Source organism: Pleurodeles waltl, chromosome 2_2 (assembly GCF_031143425.1).
Source record: "Pleurodeles waltl isolate 20211129_DDA chromosome 2_2, aPleWal1.hap1.20221129, whole genome shotgun sequence".
Taxonomy (NCBI): Eukaryota; Metazoa; Chordata; class Amphibia; order Caudata; family Salamandridae; genus Pleurodeles; species Pleurodeles waltl.
This window is the reverse complement of record NC_090439.1, coordinates 706,299,182-706,318,254: the sequence shown is the minus strand read 5'-3', so window position 1 is coordinate 706,318,254 and position 19,073 is coordinate 706,299,182. Positions and strand designations below refer to the sequence as shown.

The 19,073-nt window shown below is 42.4% G+C and overlaps 1 protein-coding gene across 1 annotated transcript in view; it reads right to left on the bottom strand.

Moving 5' to 3' along the window:
• The window catches only part of MTFR1 (mitochondrial fission regulator 1), a 252,410-nt gene that overhangs the window by 66,098 nt on the left and 167,239 nt on the right, over positions 1-19,073 (bottom strand). The window contains exon 5 of the mRNA XM_069220259.1: positions 8,035-8,276. Within this exon, the coding sequence (XP_069076360.1) occupies positions 8,035-8,276 (242 nt within the window). The remainder of the gene's footprint in view (positions 1-8,034; positions 8,277-19,073) is intronic.

The following is a 19,073-nucleotide window of genomic DNA, read 5'->3' as shown; positions in this document are numbered from 1 at the left end:
CTCCCCACCAGCCTCAGGACCACCCAGGACCACTCTGCTTTCCGGAGACTTTCGGGGGCCCATAGCCGGACGAGGTGGTCTTGCGGTGCCGAGGACGAGATGACCTCATCCAGGGCACACAAGCAGTTAAGCCTAATGTCCCTACAGCCAGATACTATGGTTTGAACAAAACATTATGACAGGGCTGTTATATGTGTCAGTGAGAGCGTGATCTTTGATGATGTATGAATGTGTGTGCATATGAATGGGATATATGTGTATGGGTAAGTGAGAGCCTAAGCTGTATGTACTTGTGGCACAGGGCATACCTTTTGGCATAAGTGGCACAGTTACATGTTTAACACAAACATATAGCCATTATTTTAATGAGAGAAATTTAAAGTGAAAAAAATATTCATAATGTGGAACATTCTTCTGCACTTTAAATTTCTCCCATTTAAAAAATGACTTTATTTTCCAGTTACAAATACGGCACAATATTCTACTGGCCACTGGAAGCAAGAAGCCTGCTGTTTGTAAATGCAACTCTTTGGGGAAAAAAAAAGAGAAAATTAAAATGAAAAGTTAGCCTAATTATAAAGTAACTTTTCTTTTTAATTTTCTCTGATTTAAAAGCATTAAGGAACCTCATTTTGTTCTCACCTTCAATATTGAGTTGATTAGGACTTTTATTTAAGAGTTAAATAATTTAGTGCTTCAATTCTTGACCTCTGTGCCCTGGGTCATAAATCTGACTGAGCACTGCTCATTATTAAGCCCTTCTATCTGCGGCCTGATGATCATAATGTAAAATAAACAGACTTCCCTTAACTTTAATGCACAAATGTGACCCTGTGCGAAATTCAAAATAAACTCAGGGCCATGAGCTACTCTAAAGGGGTCCGGGAGCTACTGGTAGTTCTGGGGCGACTGGTTGACGACAACAGATCTATCTTTAAAAAATTGACTGTTTACTCTATAAATTGCTATGGAGTCCGAAACATCCATGCATATCAATTGCACAATTACTCCATATTACATCAGAGGATGGAGTACACTTTCCATAATTTCAAATTTACCATAAAGCCTTCATTCTAAAGCAGTCTTTATGTTGGATTACTGATCACAATAATCCATAAACATATTATCCATACTTTCTCTTGCGAAGAATGCTTGCTAATTATGCAAATTCCCAGTAATGCCTCCACACTAGTTCTCAAACGTATTTATAAAATTGTGCAACCTTTATTCATTGAAGACACCAAAAACGACATTTTTTAAAATTGCTTAGATGGCATCATAGGTTCATTAAGTTTAACAATAGAACAATTTTTTGAAATTCATGGCAAAATTAATGATAAAATATGTCCCTCAAATCATACACAATCATAATATTGTTTCTTTTCATCAACTACAGTCAATGTTTCATTTACCCTACCTCCTTGCTAATAAACACACTTTGCCCCAAGTAGTTCACCACACATGGCATGCACAGCATCCCAACCAAAGCAGGAAGAGAGAAGCCCTTGTAAACAGAAAGGGACAGGGTCAATGTGAAGCAAAATTCAATAAAAATTCCCATTCGTGCTCACACCCTAATTTAAAACAACTTTTAGGGGTTGCTCTACTCTAAAAAGGAATGATGAAGATGCACAAACACCTCTAAAACATGTATGTCCCAGTAAAATGACAAATATGGTTATGATATAAAAATATATTAAGTCTGCATTTATTCAACAACACACAATCAGGTAAAATTTACATCAAATCTTCCATAAAAACATACACATCAAAAATACACATCATGGGCCTTTACTCTTTACATCTATATCAGTGGTTCCCACCCTTTTAACTTCTGTGGACCCCCACTTTATCACGACTGGAACTCGCAAACCCCCACTAAATCATTATTGGAATCTGGGGACACTCACTGTGTCATTACTGTAAGCCGGATGCCCAGGCCTATACATTGTCACTGACTTGAAAGGCAAAGCAATACTAAAAAAATACAGAAACAAGCATCCCATCAAACATATACATAAACGAAAACACATTTTATTAAATTAGCAAACAAATAAAATGAAACTTTTTTTTTTTTTTTTTAATTTCATAGGAAGGAACTTTGATAAATTAAATTGAAGTCACACATCGTCCATAGTATATCCTGTTTGATGCCCCTGCACTTCTCCCTCGAATCAATGAGGATACTAATTTAGCTTTTAACCTCCAATTTCAAATTCTGACATTTACACTTTTTTAAAATTTAATTGTACACTTACTCACTTTATTTATTTCCACTTTATTAATCTGTTAAATGTATTTAATTATCTAAGCAGTCACAGACCCCCTGAGGAGGCTTTGTGGCCCCGCAGGGGTCCTCGGACCAGAGGTTGGGAACCACTAATCTAAATCATTGGGTCCAAAAATCTTCACTTTTTCCATAAATATCCCATATACATGATCATGTAAATAAAGACAATAATAAAAAAGTTGTATTATAAAATGAATGCACATCAAACAATGTACCTAACATCCTTACTGAAAGTACTGAATTTATGCCCTAAAGCATCCCATGACAATTATTATTACTAAAAGTCTTAGATATTAATATTATTTCATATGAATTACAGCAGAGGAATGATAGTTATTTGTTTCTCCTTCAGTAAATAATTGCTGTTGAAAGTACAGATTCCTGTTCTCCTTCTCCCTTCCTCTGAGATTAATATTTTTCATTTTGCAAAATGTTCTAGTATCAATATAATATTGTGATTCTATTGCAATATTGTTTGCATAAAAAAAGTTTATACTAATGTTAGATTTTTGTGTACTTTGGTTATTTGACTACAACAAACATTTTTCTTCAAAATTAGAAGCAAAAAAAGAAAGAATCTCTTTACAAGTAATCTCGACATGCAGGACGAATCATCCCAAAAAGTATGTTACTTTCAACCCAGTGTCAAACAAATATAATCGCATGTTTAGTAATTAAAAAATACATTTTATTTTGGAGGATGATTTCTAAGCAAGAGAAGTCACCAATACTTGGAATTAAAAATAGTTACAAATATTATAATGTGTTACAGCCATTAGCAGGAAAATAATCTACACTGCAACACACCTAAATGTATTATTTTTTAGAAGGTTTCTGGCAAAAGAGGTGATTCCCCTTCCACATAAGTATGGGTCTCAATCTGTTTCACAGTTACCGAAGAGAAACTGCAGGCTACTTTCTACAGATTTTCTGAGCAGCGCAGTATTTGCAGTAAATCCTCTTCTTTGCATCAGATCTGGGCTTGTCTGTGATTATGTGTGGGAGGAGTTTTAATGGTAGTGCGGTGTAGCATTCATGCGCACTCCCTATAGAAGCTTGCCTATCCAAAGCAATTTACCCTTCCACAATTTAATCCATCCTTTTGCAACCACAATAACCTTTTGCACTTTTACTTGAGGGTAATTGTGGGAAGTCTAAAAGAGGGTTGAAGTAAGTGAGGAGAAACGATTTGGAACCTATTGTCTCCCTGGCCAGGGAGAATTATCTTCTTATTTTCCAGATGACAGTACAAACTGAGGCGAATTTCCAACTGGAGTTTGAGGAGCTTTAGAAATTTACTAATGCAAAGATTACATTAAGAATAAGTGCAAAGAAAATTCCTGAAACCTGCATACCTTTATCCACAGAAGAAATATATCTTCATTTCCTACCCCCATCTCAATGTGAGATGGATGCCTTATTAAGCATTGAGAGCTTCATGAACGCACTTATGATAAAGTAACATCGTCTAAACAAGCGCTGCGAAGTCGTTTAAGGTGTGCTGGAACCATACCTTAAACAACCTCTAAGCAACTCTTCTCAGGACTTCTATCAAGGGAGCTCCACTAGAGCTCGGCATTAAGGCTAAAGGTGTCTTCTGGCCAAAGATGGACTGTATTTCCAGGGTGCACAGCAGAGGATCTGGATTAAAAAAAACTGTAATCTCCTGCCTAATGTCCAACTTGATATGGGAGCATTTCCTTGTGAAAAACCTGCTGGATGCATCTCTGCTAACAAACTGGTGTTGGAGGACTGTTCTGCCACACCACAGCTGAAGGCCCATATAGTGTCAGACCACAACATTTTCTAAGATGATTTGTAAGACCAGGTGCTACACAGGGTGCCTTTTGAAATACAAAAATCCCCATTACCTTGAGGAAAACAGAGCTATTCTGAACCATCAACCATGTGGCCTTTTTACAGGAATATTCGCCTGTGGAGTAAACCTCCTCAGACTGAATTGCTACCTGAATCCCATTGCTCATGCAGTAGTACAGATAAAATAAATCACAGACTAGGTATGAAACGTTTACACTACAAGAGACGTGTATACCAAAATGCTAACCCATCGAAAACTGGCTTTGCAGTCTTCTACAGAGGGCTCAACCCAGGACAAATACCACTCTCTGCATATGTTTGAATGAAGGTCTGCCCCACCCCAGGGTCATTCGAAAAAAGTCACTGAATTTCTGACAGATTTGATCCTACAGGAAATAATTAAACTGTAGCACACAGTAGGTGCAAGATAATCATAATCCCAGGGTACAATCAAATCCATAATAAAAAAGAGACTAAGTGATGCGCCAAGAGTTAATGTGTACAATAAACATCAAGTATATGCTTTGTTTTTCAGTTAAGATTAAAGCTAGAACTCGGCAGTGGAAATGAACACAGGATGAAGGAGTAGGTCCTTGGGAGAGAATTGGTTTTAAAGAAGGTTGTCTAATGACACTAACCCTGGGTGAGCAGACTAGGTTGCAAACTGAAAGATGAAAAAAAAACATAAGAAGTGGGAGAGATAGTGACAAGGGGCCACCTGGCAGCCACTACAATGGAGATAGAAGAAAACACATCCTGACGCAGTCAGAGGCCAAAAAACAACATTTATAGCTTATTATAAAATCCACACACAAACAAAATGGTTTTGCCACTAGGTAGACCTACACTACTCATTAATATCTAACATGGCATTTACTCTTCTGTTTTCTTTAGCAGGATTTCCCAGAATGGCCTCGCTCTCAATATCCTACAGTCAACAGTCTCATAGACTTGCTTTTTAACATGATGTTTAATGAACATGGCAGCTCTTAGTGTTTCCTACAAATGGCAGTAGACCTGGGGGAGAAAAACTACGAAAGAAGGCATTTCAGACAGACCTAAATTACCCCCCTAAGAACCAGGGAAACCATAAAGCAAGTGCTCTTGGTTTTTCTTTAAAGACAAAAAAAGCCTGGAGCATGCAAACATGCTATTTTTGTTTTATGTAACTAAGAAGAAAGAAAGAGCACGGTATTCATGCTGGGGTGTAGCTAGTGTACTACCTCATTGTGCTGCTGTTTTACACAAACACATTATTTCATTGTAACCACATACAGACTTCGATTTACTGAATGCAGTTAGTTGATGAGCAGAGCAGTAAAACAGGGTCCTGTAAGGAAAGAGTAAGTCAAGCTGGTGGCCTGGGGTCTTGGCGAGGGATGAACGGGAGCAGGAATCAGGAATGGCAGAAAGGCTGACGGAGGAAGGAGTAGTCAGTAATCCGCCAGAGAAGGCAGCAAATCACGTAGGGCTCAAGATGAAAAAGCCATTTGCAGTGGTAGAGATCAGGTAACAGCTCCTTGAAGGGCAAGGACTATGGAGCTCCTACTGGCATAAAGCCACACAGACAGAAGCACCGGTAAAGCACAGCTTTAACAAGAAGCAGCTCAAGCTTAGATCGGGTTCAGTATGTATGAAGATTTGCATTTTCATGCTCTCATTTTCTTTTCATTCATCTCTCGCTCCGGATATCTCTTTATCTTATATTTTATTCCAATAAATGTAAGGACCTGTAAATCAATTCCAATAACATGAAATATATATAATAATTATGATAATTAATTTGGTAAGGAATAGATAAGCACCTCCGGGTATTGATCAGTGGCAGATATATGGCACCGTCCTAAGCACCACTTTTTTCCAGGGACGTGGAAACATAAGATATCCACTTTTACGCATGATGAGTTGCTTTAGAAATATCCAGCACCCCTGTCAGTTTTACAAAGCGAGGAACCATAAGAGCACTGGATATTCTGAAATGTGGATCCTCTGCTCAGTGTGCTGCTGGGCCCAAGATGCACCTCACCGAGGATGCCCAAATTGCCAAAACCTGTTTAGAGTTGCTTGTTTTACCATCTGAAGCGAACCTCGATTGACACTTCTAGGTAGACTATGCCAAGTGGAGCAGGAAAAAACCTAAATTGCAAGTGGCTGGTCTTGGTCTAGCGTGGCATAGTAAGCACCAAAATGCTGTACTGGAATGAATGAGTCCATGAGTAACTGCCAGTGGCTTTGATTACTGCAATCATTCTGCCCAAAGTGTTTTTTTTTTTTTTTTTTAATACTGTAGCACAGCAAATGCTATAATAATGCCAGATAAGACATAACTGGCTCATCCAGTTTCTCCAAAACCTCACCTACTGTCCTGCGCAGTCTCGGTCTTTGGTCTCAGTAACACAGGAACAGGATTAGCATGTGGAAAGTAGACAGTCCCAAGGGTTTCCAGTAGAGGTCAATGTGCAGGGGGCTTGTGGGAAGAAGAGCCTTAGCCACGTCCCACCTTGCAGGCAAAACATGGCTAATGTTGTAGTCAGCAGAATCCACCCCTACGTGCACACTCTTCATGAGCTGAAGGGGGAAACCTATTACGCTGATTCCATCCAAGTTTTGAAACCCACCTTTCAATTGACAGCAAGGCTTTATGATGTGTTCACATCCAGCTGCTGACAGATTCACTAAGATAAAGACCCTTATCAAAGGGCCACAGCTATTTGATATTCAAGGGTCTCAATAGCAAGGAGATTAAAATGAGCAAGGAGCGAAAGAAAACAAATCCGAGTTAAGAAGTCGGCGAAACACTGGTGGAGATCTTTAAAGTCTTGGCCGTAATGTTAAACAGATTAAATGGTTTAAAAATTGTACAAAACCTGGTCTCTATAAAGCACTTTGGATAAAAAATCTACATACATAACACACTCACGATACTGTTATTCCACGGCAAGTACAAGAAACCTTCCGGAACCAATCACACTAGTGTACTCCTTCCAAGTTATACTGTGCAAGGATAAAGTTTAAATCACATGTATTTTTACTGTTAAGGGTACTGTGTGGTAATTGCGCCCCCATACAGTGCAACTATGAATAAAAATACCAATAGAATAAAGAATTCCCATGTAGGACTTTTTTTCTGTCCATAAATCACACAGAATTCATAATTCTATAGTGTTTCACCACGTGCTGCTCTGAGCAGGTGGTAAATGTATGAGCAGGTCTGAGGTTGGGGGGGTGGGGGGGGGGGGGAAGAGAAGGAAAGAAAGTATTGTATTTTTTGGCAGCAAAAAAAGAGATTAGGCTGCGGCCTCATCCAATGCAATGTCTCATGAAATTCTTCTAGCTGAAATTGTCAGGGTTTTATCGCACCTGGAACAACCAAGTAAGGAAAACCCGACTACTTGGAATCAGGTAGAGTGGAATTCCTCGAGGTAACTCCACTTCGCCCGACTCAATCGGGCCCTAGGTATGTTATTAACACCACTACCAGTCATACATTTCTGACTGGGGTGAGGGAGGAGTTCTATAGTTATTTTGGACTCATTATGGCGTTAATACAGCCCCTGAAAGGTGTGTCGATCGCCGGGGCCCTGACAGCTAATTGGAAGTTTTCATGGTGCTCTCTTTTGCCCTTTTCATTCACAGTACAGGGGCTCAGAAAAGAAAGGGTGGGAAGGAAAGAATGGAGTAGAAAATAAAGTGCTCCAGTAGAGATCGTATTATTCTGGCCACATAAGATTGTAATGCAACTAGAACCATAGATGGATGTAACCTGGCTGACTCTTTGCATCTTTCCTTGGAGTGGGGTTTGACTCCCTGTAATTTTTTGTGGTGACAAAGTCGAAAGTTTCCATCAGCCCTTATGGCACTGGTAGCCACCCTATCAAATCAACAGTGTTCACTGAAAAATGTTAAAACACAAATGACATACAAACCTGAAGTGGAATTCTGTTGCTCTTGAAAGGTAACGATCTTTGCTATCTGTGCTCGCAGCGTGGCGAGCTCATTTTCCAGGGCGCTGATCTTCAGGAGAGCTTCATTATTGGTTGCCGCAGGAGGGTCTTCCACCGACGCCTCTCTCGTCAGGTTAGGCAAGGACACCTGTCTAGCTGGAGGTCTGGCGAAATCATGCAGTTTCTCTAATGGAAGAGGCGTCTGGTGACATCGAACCTCTGATCTGTAATTAAACAAGGGTATTTGAATCTACTGCTGTTTGTTTCATTTAGTTCAGGTGTTGTGCCGGTTTCACAGCTGTAAAACGTGAAACACATCACGGTATTTATGTCCCACATTAGTCAATCAGAGGCAAAGAACAGAGAGTAAGGGAATAGCTTTTTCATGCATGTTTTCAAATATGCGATATTTTACACTAACTGAAACACATACAAAAGAAATCATTATCTTTAAAAAATAAAACACCATTGTACTAAGGTACCAATTAATGCCGATCACTTATAAACGTGCGGTTTTGAGCCGCACTAAAATACTACAGCACAGTAAATACGTAAGTGGCACACCACTTTTCCTTACGTATTTAAATACGGTCACACAATTTAAAGCCTAGTTACTTGTCAATGTAAATTTAATCGGATTAATGTATTTTTTCCACAGAAGCTTAACGATAAATATTTGTTTGAGTAGTCAAGTGTACGCTACAATTAAGAGGACTAAAAAATATCCCGAGTGCCTTACCGTTGTGCCTTATCGGTTGTAGTACTGTTATTAGAATTTTCCATACATGTTACACATGTGTGCCTCCGTGCCCCAAGCGCAAGTATCTGGTATTCTGATTTTTGATTTTAGACCCTGGCATCATGCTAATCTAGCATGTGCGATACGAGTGAGGTACTGGAACGGTCTTGTGACCTGGAATGGTGCACTAATGTCCCAGTCATAGGTTTGGCAAACGGAACACTAGAGGTAGCGTACCTCTTGTGAACTCAGTTGCGGCCAGACCTTTTATCCATATCACCGAAGCTGAGGCCTACTGGCTCATTGGTGTTCCACTTCTACGTGTTGACCTAATTGCGAGCAATAACATCCCATGTGTATATTGTGCATGTTTGTAGCCTGCATGATACATGCATCGTGTGTTCCAGTGATGTAGAGTAATGGAGGCTTGAGGGAATATCCCTACCCTGTACCTTTGCTCAAGATAGAAGGTAGGATGTTTTCTCCAGACAGTAGAACTGTACTGCCAACCGTGAGGCAGTCTCTAGGCGAGGCTTTCCCATTGTCTAGTCCCAATTACTGCTACAGTTTGGCTGATGAGAGCCAGGTGCAAGACGTGCGCACCACTGAGTGCCGGCTGTTGTGGGTGCTGCAGACGGGAGAAACCCCTGTGGTGACAAGCATCTCTCTACATAAAATCTGTGTCCAGAGAGCAGTCGAGAAAGCCCACTTACAAGGAGAACCACCGCAAACCGGTTCTGAAAGCACAGACATTGGATGCACATCTACTGTCTGCATTGACTGTAAATAAGTGATACTCACGACCTTACTGGTTGTGCCAAGTTTTATATGATCAAGGAAGGGAGTTCTCTGCAGAAAACTCTGACTATTGCTCTGCAACCAAAGCTGGCGTCTGTCCGAAAGGCAGCTTCCCAGAGGTGAAAGGACATCACGTAAGTCTATCCCTTATTCGAAAAGCTGTTTAACTGACTGGAGTGTCTAGAAGCCAGCCTACCTGAGAGGGAAGGAGCCTGGCAACTATGCAGGAGGAGTGACTGACCAGTAACAGCAAAGTGCCTCACAGACCCAGTGATGATGGGGCCTGCCAGAAGAAGACTGCAAAGAGGGATTAGAGTACCCTGGTATTGGCGGATGGCAGACTCACCCACTATCCCTGGCGGGAACCATGATTATGTGACCCAAAGATTGCCAAAGCCGAGTCAGGTCTGGGATCAGAGTTGATGTGGCTTATACCCACGTTGTGCGAGTAGAAGTGTGTATCTGGCCACAGTATCGAGAAGAAGGTGGGGCTTTACCTTAGCTGCTTTATTCTGAAGGAATTACAGCCTGAACCGAAGTGCCTAACCAGACAAAAGTAAGGATGGTGAGTAGCCTTGTTGTCAAGCTGAGATCTGCCTGTATGAGGTCATACCAGCCTTGAACACTAGCTTATGCATGGACAGTATAAGTTCTGTGCCCAATCTGCCTAAACCAGGCCACACCAATCACCTGCAATCATCTATACTTCTGCAGGGACCGTCATCAAAAGCCATCAGAGACTTGAAGCAGTCACCTCACTTGAGAGTTATCTGCCAAGTGGGCACACAGACCCCCAAAAGGCCCTGCAGGAGCTACTGGTTTGTGGGACACAGAATAGACCGACACAAACCCAGGCAGCGACCTGAACCACCATGGATTCAGCAAGCTAACCTCACCGATTGAGAATTGTGAAAGGATGATAACACTTTATTAGAGAGGGATAAACTGCATCTCAACAAAACTACTTTGATAGTGGGTGGAACCACCTGGACCAGAAGGGGCAAGGTGTGGAGGGGTCTGGTAGCAGGATTTGGAAAAGGCAGTCGAATGCAAATGTCATGCTCACCTATGTGAAAAAGTAACAAAGAAAGAGCTTTCATTAAATATACAGAATTCTTTCAAAAGAAAAAACTCACTTTCTGGAGAAAGTTATGCTGAAAGTTTGCTTAAATTCAGAAAATAGAAATCTATCACAATCTGGAAAGCCAGGGTGCGCTATGAATGTAGTATTTGAGCCTTTTCTGCTTTCTAAGTGTTGTGAGGCTGAGGTGCTCCTTTCCCCTTTGTAGTTTCGTACTTGCCTTGAAACCACTTGCAGTAATGTTAAGTAAGATTCAAAAATTTAATGTATCCTCTGTCTTAGAGGAGTATAAAATCTTGCTCTTTGTAGTCGATATTCTCTCTCTCTCTCTTGATCCAGATATGTCCATCCCCAACTAATTGGCATTGTAGGAACCGTTTAGTGTATTTTCAGAGTACAAATATCAACTCTGCAATAGTTTTAGGGAATAGTTCTGATTTTCAATAAAGGATAAGGAACACGTCTTTTTTATGCACCTTGGAGAATAGTGCATGGTTCAGTTAAATATCTGGGAGGTTAATCCCACCCCCTCCTCCAAGCACCATTATGGAATTCTATTAAAGCAGATCTGGATAGGTGGTGACACTAATGTCCTGGTGGGTGAATTTTGCTGCTGCCAAAACGAACCCTGTGCTGCATACCTTTTAGGACTTTCAAGATTTTCCAATTAGGATAAAAACGGATGAGAAAACCTACAGAGCCTTCTATTGTGACTTGTGTGGCTAACCAAGATAATCAGCCTCTATTAAAAAATGCTCAAAGCAAAATGGGGACTTGGTGTTTCAGATTCAATGGAGTACTATGCAGCAGCCCAGCTCAGAACTATATGGGGGAAGGGACACAGAACATATGACAAACTCGAACATCCGAGACACTCTTGTAAGATAATGATCATCATACCACAGTGAGTTTTGCAGTCAGCTCTTTCCAAGACAGACATTATCTATCTGCTCAATGTTGACCAGCACCATAACTGTGTGGATGTCTCAGAGCTAGCAGTATTTACAGTTTTGAAAGTCTCACTCCGCTCAAACCAGGCACATGTAAGGATATTCCCAAACTCAAAAACCGTGAAGCATATCATGGCATGCAGAAATAGTCTAAACAAATTAACTATCTGCTAGTCTTTGTCATCAACAGCAAACTAATAAAAAATATTTTTTACTGCACCTGGACCTGTGACTGCACAGTACGGGATAAACACTCCTCTGAGAACACTCGCTCTAGCTCAGGTTGTTTAGAACCTTTTGCAGGTGTTGAAAGCACGTCTGGGAAATGGACAACCGTTACTACTCTTCTAACTTGCCAGACCCAAACAGGAGCCCACAACTGGGGTAGAGAAATAGCTTACAGTGGGCTCTTGTACCCTTCTGATGGACCCAGCTAGCTTGCGCCAATTGCTGCTTGTAGATATAGGGAGCAGGACTTTGGACAAAGAAGACAGAGGCCCTCATCCTCCTGGACCTCTCCGCATTATCTGACATGGTCGATGGCATGCTTGCGTGCTGAGCGGGTGTTGAGGAGTATGCAGCGGAGGTGGTTGGTCTTGGTCATAGGAGGTTTGTGGGCTCTGGTGCAGGTGAAGCTGCAGTTGTGGCAGGAGAAGGGTCCGTGCGTGCTCTTTGGAGAGGCCTGGAAACAGGTGGTGTCTCTGCCGGTGTTGAGTGCGCGGAGGGTGTCGGCGTCGTAGCGGATGCGGACGAGGTGGCTGTTGCGGGGTCCAGGGGTTCTGGCGCTGGGCGCGGTCGGGTGCAGGCAGGCTTGCCTCTGGCACGCCCGCTGCGCGCGACCACCATTAAGAAGGGAGGGTGGAGAGAGGAGCAGCTGGGAGGCGGGAGGAGCGGACAATGGGGGCGCGGGGTGGGGGAGCGGGAAAAAGGCGCAAAAGCAAGGGAATGGAAAAAGGCAAAAGAGTAAAAAACTGGGAAAAGGCAGAAAGGACTCAAAAGCTGGAAAAGGCAAAAAAGGAGTCAAAGGCTGGAAAAGAGAGTCAAGGTTGACTGAAGGCAAAAGAGTGAAGGCTGAAGAAGGCAGAGAGACACTCTAGCGGATCGGGTCCCGAAGAGCCTTGATCTCTAGACGCAGCGAGGACGGGGAGGGAGAGGCACGGGCCCGGCTTGGTGGTGTTGTGCGCGCGGGGAGTGTGCTTCCTGGCCAAAATAGGTCAGGAGACACTCACCTTAGCGCGCAGCAACCGCCATTAAGAAGGGAGGGGGGAGGAAGGAGCAGCTGGGAGGCGGGAGGAGCGGGTGAATGGGGGCGCGGGTGGGCTGGGGGGGGAGCGGGGAAAAAGGAGCAAAAGCAAGGGAATGAAAAAAAAAAAAAGAGTAAAAAACTGGAAAAAGGCAGAAAGGACTCAAAAGCTGGAAAAGAGGCAAAAAAGGAGTCAAAGGCTGGAAAAGAAAAAGAGTCAAGGTTGACTGAAGGCAAAAGAGTGAAGGCTGAAGAAGGCAGAGAGACACTAGCGGATCGGGTCCCGCAGCGAGGGCGGGGAGACACGGGCACGGCTTGGTGGTGCTGTGCGCACAGGGAGTGTGTTACCTGGCCAAAATAGGTCAGGAGACAGGTGACAGAGTTAACTATGCCCTCCCTGCATTTTCTCACACTCTCTTTCATAAGGCCCCCAACAGTGGCCACAAGATCATCAATCATAGACTTAAGGGCTGCTATTTCTGACTTGAGTGCATAGATGCAACCAGATGGGTCATTAGATTTAGGAGAAGGATGGGCCTGGTGGTTAAGTGAGCAGCCTACCCCAACTTGGGCAGGAGCAACTGCATGATGCTGGGATGTGGATATATCTGAAGTGCTTAAAAGTGGTAAAAAGTGATTGGTGCAAGGGATGGGAAAATCTGGGGGCACTAGCACCAAGCTATTTGGAGGGTTAAGCTGGGAGATGGAGCTGTGGGGTTTTGAGATATTACATTGATTTGGCTCCGCGCCAGGTCCCTGGCTTTTCTGAACATATTAGATATGCTTTCCTGTTTATTTGACACCACTTGGGATACTAGACACTGAGCGAGACCCTTAGAAAGTGCAGTAACAGAAAATGGAACCAATATTTCTTCGCAGTCTGCCAGGAGATAATCAATACGGTTGAGCACATCATTGTCACCCGGCTTTTTAGGATTTTTCCTACATGTCTTTTCCTCCAGCCCCTGGCCCTCCCTTCAGTCGCTTTTCTTTTGCCCATTGCTTCAAAAGAATACAAATTAGTTCAAGAGGCCAAGGAAGTAAAGAGGACGAGAGAACTAAAATGGCAAAACATCAATATCCTAAGACAAAACTGAAGGGGGGGGGGCTGTCCCAGCCTCAACCGGCCACAGACAGGACCGCTCTTGGCCCAGTCACGTGCTCGGGCGCGACCTGCGCTGCGGGTGAGCGTGCTGGATTTTATGCACCTCCTGGCACCTAGGCAAACATCAGCGACACATCCCAGGCCTTGAGGAATGCTGGGGGAGCAAGTTCACAGGCCCCCGGTCCAGTTCGGAGTGTCCCCCGTGTGCCAGTCATTGGGGTAAGAGAATCTTAATCTGCCCTTTGAATACTGAAAACAGATGTTAATCGTTATTTAACCTTTGCTAATTCTTGTTTTTTCTTAGCGAAATGGAGAATAAGATTTTACGGTGATCTACCTTGGATAGTAATGAATCAGTGTATGATATTGTATTATATATTGGAATTCGTTTACACTTTTGAGGATCACTGATTTTTTTTAAAAACTTTATTTTAATTAATATGTGTTTATAAAGGTTCGCAAGGCCATTTCTTGATGTATTTATGTCTGACCTTTGCTCCTTTTAGTTCTATATATCTATTTATGATGTTTATATAATGTGCTTTTATGATCGGAATGATCGAAATAAAGTTCGACTTGAAACTTGATATGAAGCCATGTTACAACAGTAGAAACAGACTTGTGGTACGGATGAAAAAAGCTACAATGCTCACATAAGAAACTTTATTGTATTGGTAGGTCTCATCCACTAGTGTGTTTAGACTGTATTATAGATGCATTGCTGTCAAGTCTAAAATGTAAACTAATTTGGAAATACAGGATGATTATGAGTGTACAATATCATTGGGGCATCGGCACAATGAAGGTCTAAAAAAGGAGGGGATAAGTCAAAGGCTAATAGGTATATAAGCTTATTCAAAAATTCAGAACATGAGGTCAGCATGAATGTTCGTAAAAAGGGTGGGGGTTATCCTGCTATCAAAAAGCCCACCTCAGCCTATCTAGTGTCCCATTTTCAAGGCCAGATCATAAATAAGCCAGTTTAATGGCATTCATGGTATCTGTTTGTTGAAGCCATTTAAGTAGGTGAAAAGTTTGAAAATCCACCAGTGTTAATTTAAGAAATGTTTGTTCGATACAGATCATCTGATAATGAAAAGTTTTTCGATGATGATCTACCCAACATAATCTTCATGGTTATCACATGTGAAGCAGTGCATTGTAAGTTGTGTTGTAGGTCTGATGCACCTAATATTGCTAAAGTGTTCTAGAAAACCATTTAATTTAAATCGGTAATAATGGAAGCGGATATTTTATTTTGAAATATCTTGCATTCTGGCTTTTGCATATAATAAAGGAGAATCCTCTGAGCATTAGAAATAGCTGCAAATTGTTAAATTTTGCAAACAAATGTACGTTTTTGGACGAGAACCACTGTCCGTAATGCATGTTGGGACCACAGCTCAATGCATTTCCTTTAGTGATGGCCGTCATAACAAAGGCCTTGGATTAATTAATCATATTCAAGCTTGAGCCTTGTAAACAGAAATCTTACTTCAGAGTCAGAAAATCTTTTCAGAGATTGGTACAGTAAACCAGCAGCAAATCTGTGTATGCTTAGGGGCTAGCCCTCCTTGTGGGTGCACTCTTCTAGACTGTGCGCGCAATCAGGAGATGCGAGGAACCATAACATAATAAATTATTATGAATCCACCATCACGTCTCAGGGGTGCTGGAGGTGGACGACCAGAGCTACAAGAATAAAGAGGCCCAAGCAAGGTCAAGATTCTTATCAGAAACTGTCCCCAAAAGAGAATCGAGCTTGTCCTCTATTGTTTTTTTTTTTTAGCAGGATCCAGTAATACAACTGGGCCATTATTTGAGTAAAGTGATCTTACAGTGAAAGAGATAGTGCTCCCTCTAGCTCTAATATGTGCAGACATGGTACAGGTTCTAAATATCTGCAAGCTTCACGCACACAGAAGCACACAGGCTGAGAGTAATGACAGATACCAGAGGGGTACAACAATAGTAGCCTACCTCAAACACAAAGAACATATAACACTGGTAGCAACTGGATAAGGCCACCCTCTCTCTTTCCGTCTCTTCCACCCCTCAACCCCTCCCAGCACACCAGCCTCATACACACAAAAGGGAAAGCATGGTCAGCAGCAGTGCCAGCTTCCCTCATACACACAGGTACAGGTGTAAATAGACCTGCAGTGCAAACAATTTCCTTGAGGAATCCTTTTAATGTTCTGCGATTACAAAGTTTTTAAATGAGTGCACCTTGGTATCATATTAAAGTTTTGATTAGGATGTCATTTTTTTCAGTGGCTTGCTGTACTGTGTCTAATGTATTTCTAGTTTCTGACGAAGTTCGGAGTCTGCACCACTCACTCATTTTGCTTTTTTTGTGGATATAGTTTTAACCAAATAGCAATAAAGATATTTTCAGTTCCATTCCAATTAAGTAAATAGAATAAAAGAAGAAACTCTTCAGTAGCCAACATCTGTTTACATGGGGGCTAAGCTACTTCACCAAGGTGTCGTACACTGAGGCAGCAGTTTGAAATTCCTGTGACCTGATGCCTGGAACATAGTGTTTTGTGTCAGGGCAACAAGTTTTCATGTTTACTTTTTCTGATGGGCAAGAAGGGCTAGCCCCTAAGCATACACACTTTTGCAGCGGGTTTACCATACCAATCCCTGAAATGATTATCTGCCTCTGATAAACGTGCACATAGACAAAAATAATAAGCGAGAAAATTGATTATGACTTTTGTCTTTTCAATGGTGAACAGCCCTGCTTTTCGTGCTGCCTTTAGAATGGTATCTGTCTCTATAATTATGGCTTTTAGCTACTATAGGTCCAGGAGCAATGTCAGGTGGGGGCTGCCTATTTGGCATCCTATGGTGCGTTCAGCAGTGAAGTAGGGCAATAATCCCTGTGGTGAAATATCCCTTTTTCAGAGCCAGGCTTTAATATTCTGAGTGGGGTCTCGTCCTTCTGGTGTCCCAACAATGTTCAAATTATAGCATATTGCCCTGCCCTCTGCATATTTAGCTCAACCCTTTAACATTCTCTTAAATCCAGAGTGAATTCTGTGTGGTTGTAAATCTTGCCTCATTATTGCTCACTTTTTCAGCAAGTTTTTTTTATTCTCTTGTATGATGCCTACCTCCACAGTGACCGCATTGTCTTTATTTTCAAGGCAGTACGCATGTCAGATATTACTGTTAAGATCAGGTGCAATTTCTCTTGAATATGGGAATCAGTAGCTAGTGCTGCACTAGGACCATCTTGTCAGGAGTATGAGATGAGTGACTGAGTCTTCTTACTGCTGCTGCCTTTTCTTGGCCCCACATTATGTACCCATTCTGATAGCATGGTTTTGTTCTCCAAAGCGATCTAACAGGCTGCACAATTACCGTTATTCTGAGTGTGAGATCCAATAGCTGAAATCCTGATGTTCGCTAGTCATCCAGCAGTCTCAGCATTATCTTGGGAGTCGAAGTTCCTCACCAGACACCTATAGAGTCCTCATCCACCTCACCCAAACACCACCGAAATCTGATGGCTCCAATTATTTTCAGTTGGGGGAATATGCAGTCAGTTTTGAGTTGTGCACAACCAGAGTGCCCCCCGGCCAAACTAATGCATCTCTCATCTCATTACTACCTTTCCCATATTCCAGCAATTCAGCCAAAAAGAGGCGAATAAAGCCTTGGTATGCTTTCTTCTAGGACACTTGTGTACTGCTAGCAATCAGGACATCAAGGGTGAATGCTCATGATCCCTGTAAAACATAGGCCGTTTCTATTTTAAACAGTGCTTTTATTTGTGTGTTACATTATCACGATTTGCTGTGAAGCAGTAGCAAACATACCATTTGTGGGATTGAAGGTGCAGGGCACAGGTATTTTGCTCCAACTAACTTCCATGGCATCTTGCATCCGCTGACCCTCCCGGTTCAGGACCGGGACACACCCAAGTTGGTTGTAAAAGTATTGGAGCCACTCCACCGGTCTCATTCCCATCCACACTCCCACTCAGGAACCCTTATCCAAAGTCCTCAGGGCATCCATCCCACAGCTCCCAGGGCCATCTAACATACAAGGACTGGCCCACCACATTTGGTGCAGCCCCATATCTTCCACTCACCTGAGGAGCCTCTTCCTCACCATGAAACAGTTCTCCCCAGCCATTTGTTTCTTGTTGGTGATTGGGGACTATGGTGCGCCAATGCAGAGGTAGTCCTCGAGACTGACTGACTCATGAAACATCATGCAGTTCAGCGGGGGAGAGGAGCACGTTCACATTTACGCCGACAAAGTTAAGAGAGACCACATTTAGCTGGGTTTCCTGGTGGCTCAAACTGTCCGACAACTCAGACCATTCCTTTGACCATATTTTAAGGCTATCCTTGGCGGACTGCCTTGGATTTAGTAGGCAGCGCTTTAATGAAAGGCAGTCCTCATGGTGGCCTTTCATGCTGCATTCCTGCCCAACAGCAGTTAAAAAAAAGTTGCATGGTTCTGGGTATGTGCGAAACCAGTGAAATATGCTTAGCAAAATACACAATACATGCCATAACTTGGGTCACCTGCCATACCAAAGCACCTATGTGCCAATAGTACGCCGCAAACAATGTGGGGGGCGGGGTGGACTATCAACAGACGAAAATGGATGGTGGTGCGAGTTATGCATGTGTTGTGTCCGTTGCAGTATAGAGGGGAAAAATGAACCGCAAAATCTAAAACAAAATTGAAAAAATTGAAACGAGAAAACACAAAACCAAAGACTTAAACCAAGACTATGTAAAAAAATGTAAATATATTTAGCGGATAGTTGTGCTTGAGTCAGAACCATAACACACGCCTTATGTGTTTCTTTTATTTCTTTTACAGTGAAAGACTATATAGACGATGTAAAAAAAAAAAAAAAAAAAAAAAAAAAGCGAGGGTGGAGTAGGCGTGGGGGAACACCGGGTCTGAATGGCTAGTAGCAAGTTAACACCATTCCCTCCTCTACCGCAGATAAAAGGAAGCATCCAGGATCCTGGCAACAGCTCCTTCCCCTCCAGGGGAGTCTATCTCACTTTGTCCCTGCCCCCCTGCTGAGTCACACTTCGTTCGTGCCTTCAGAGATTACCACATACGAG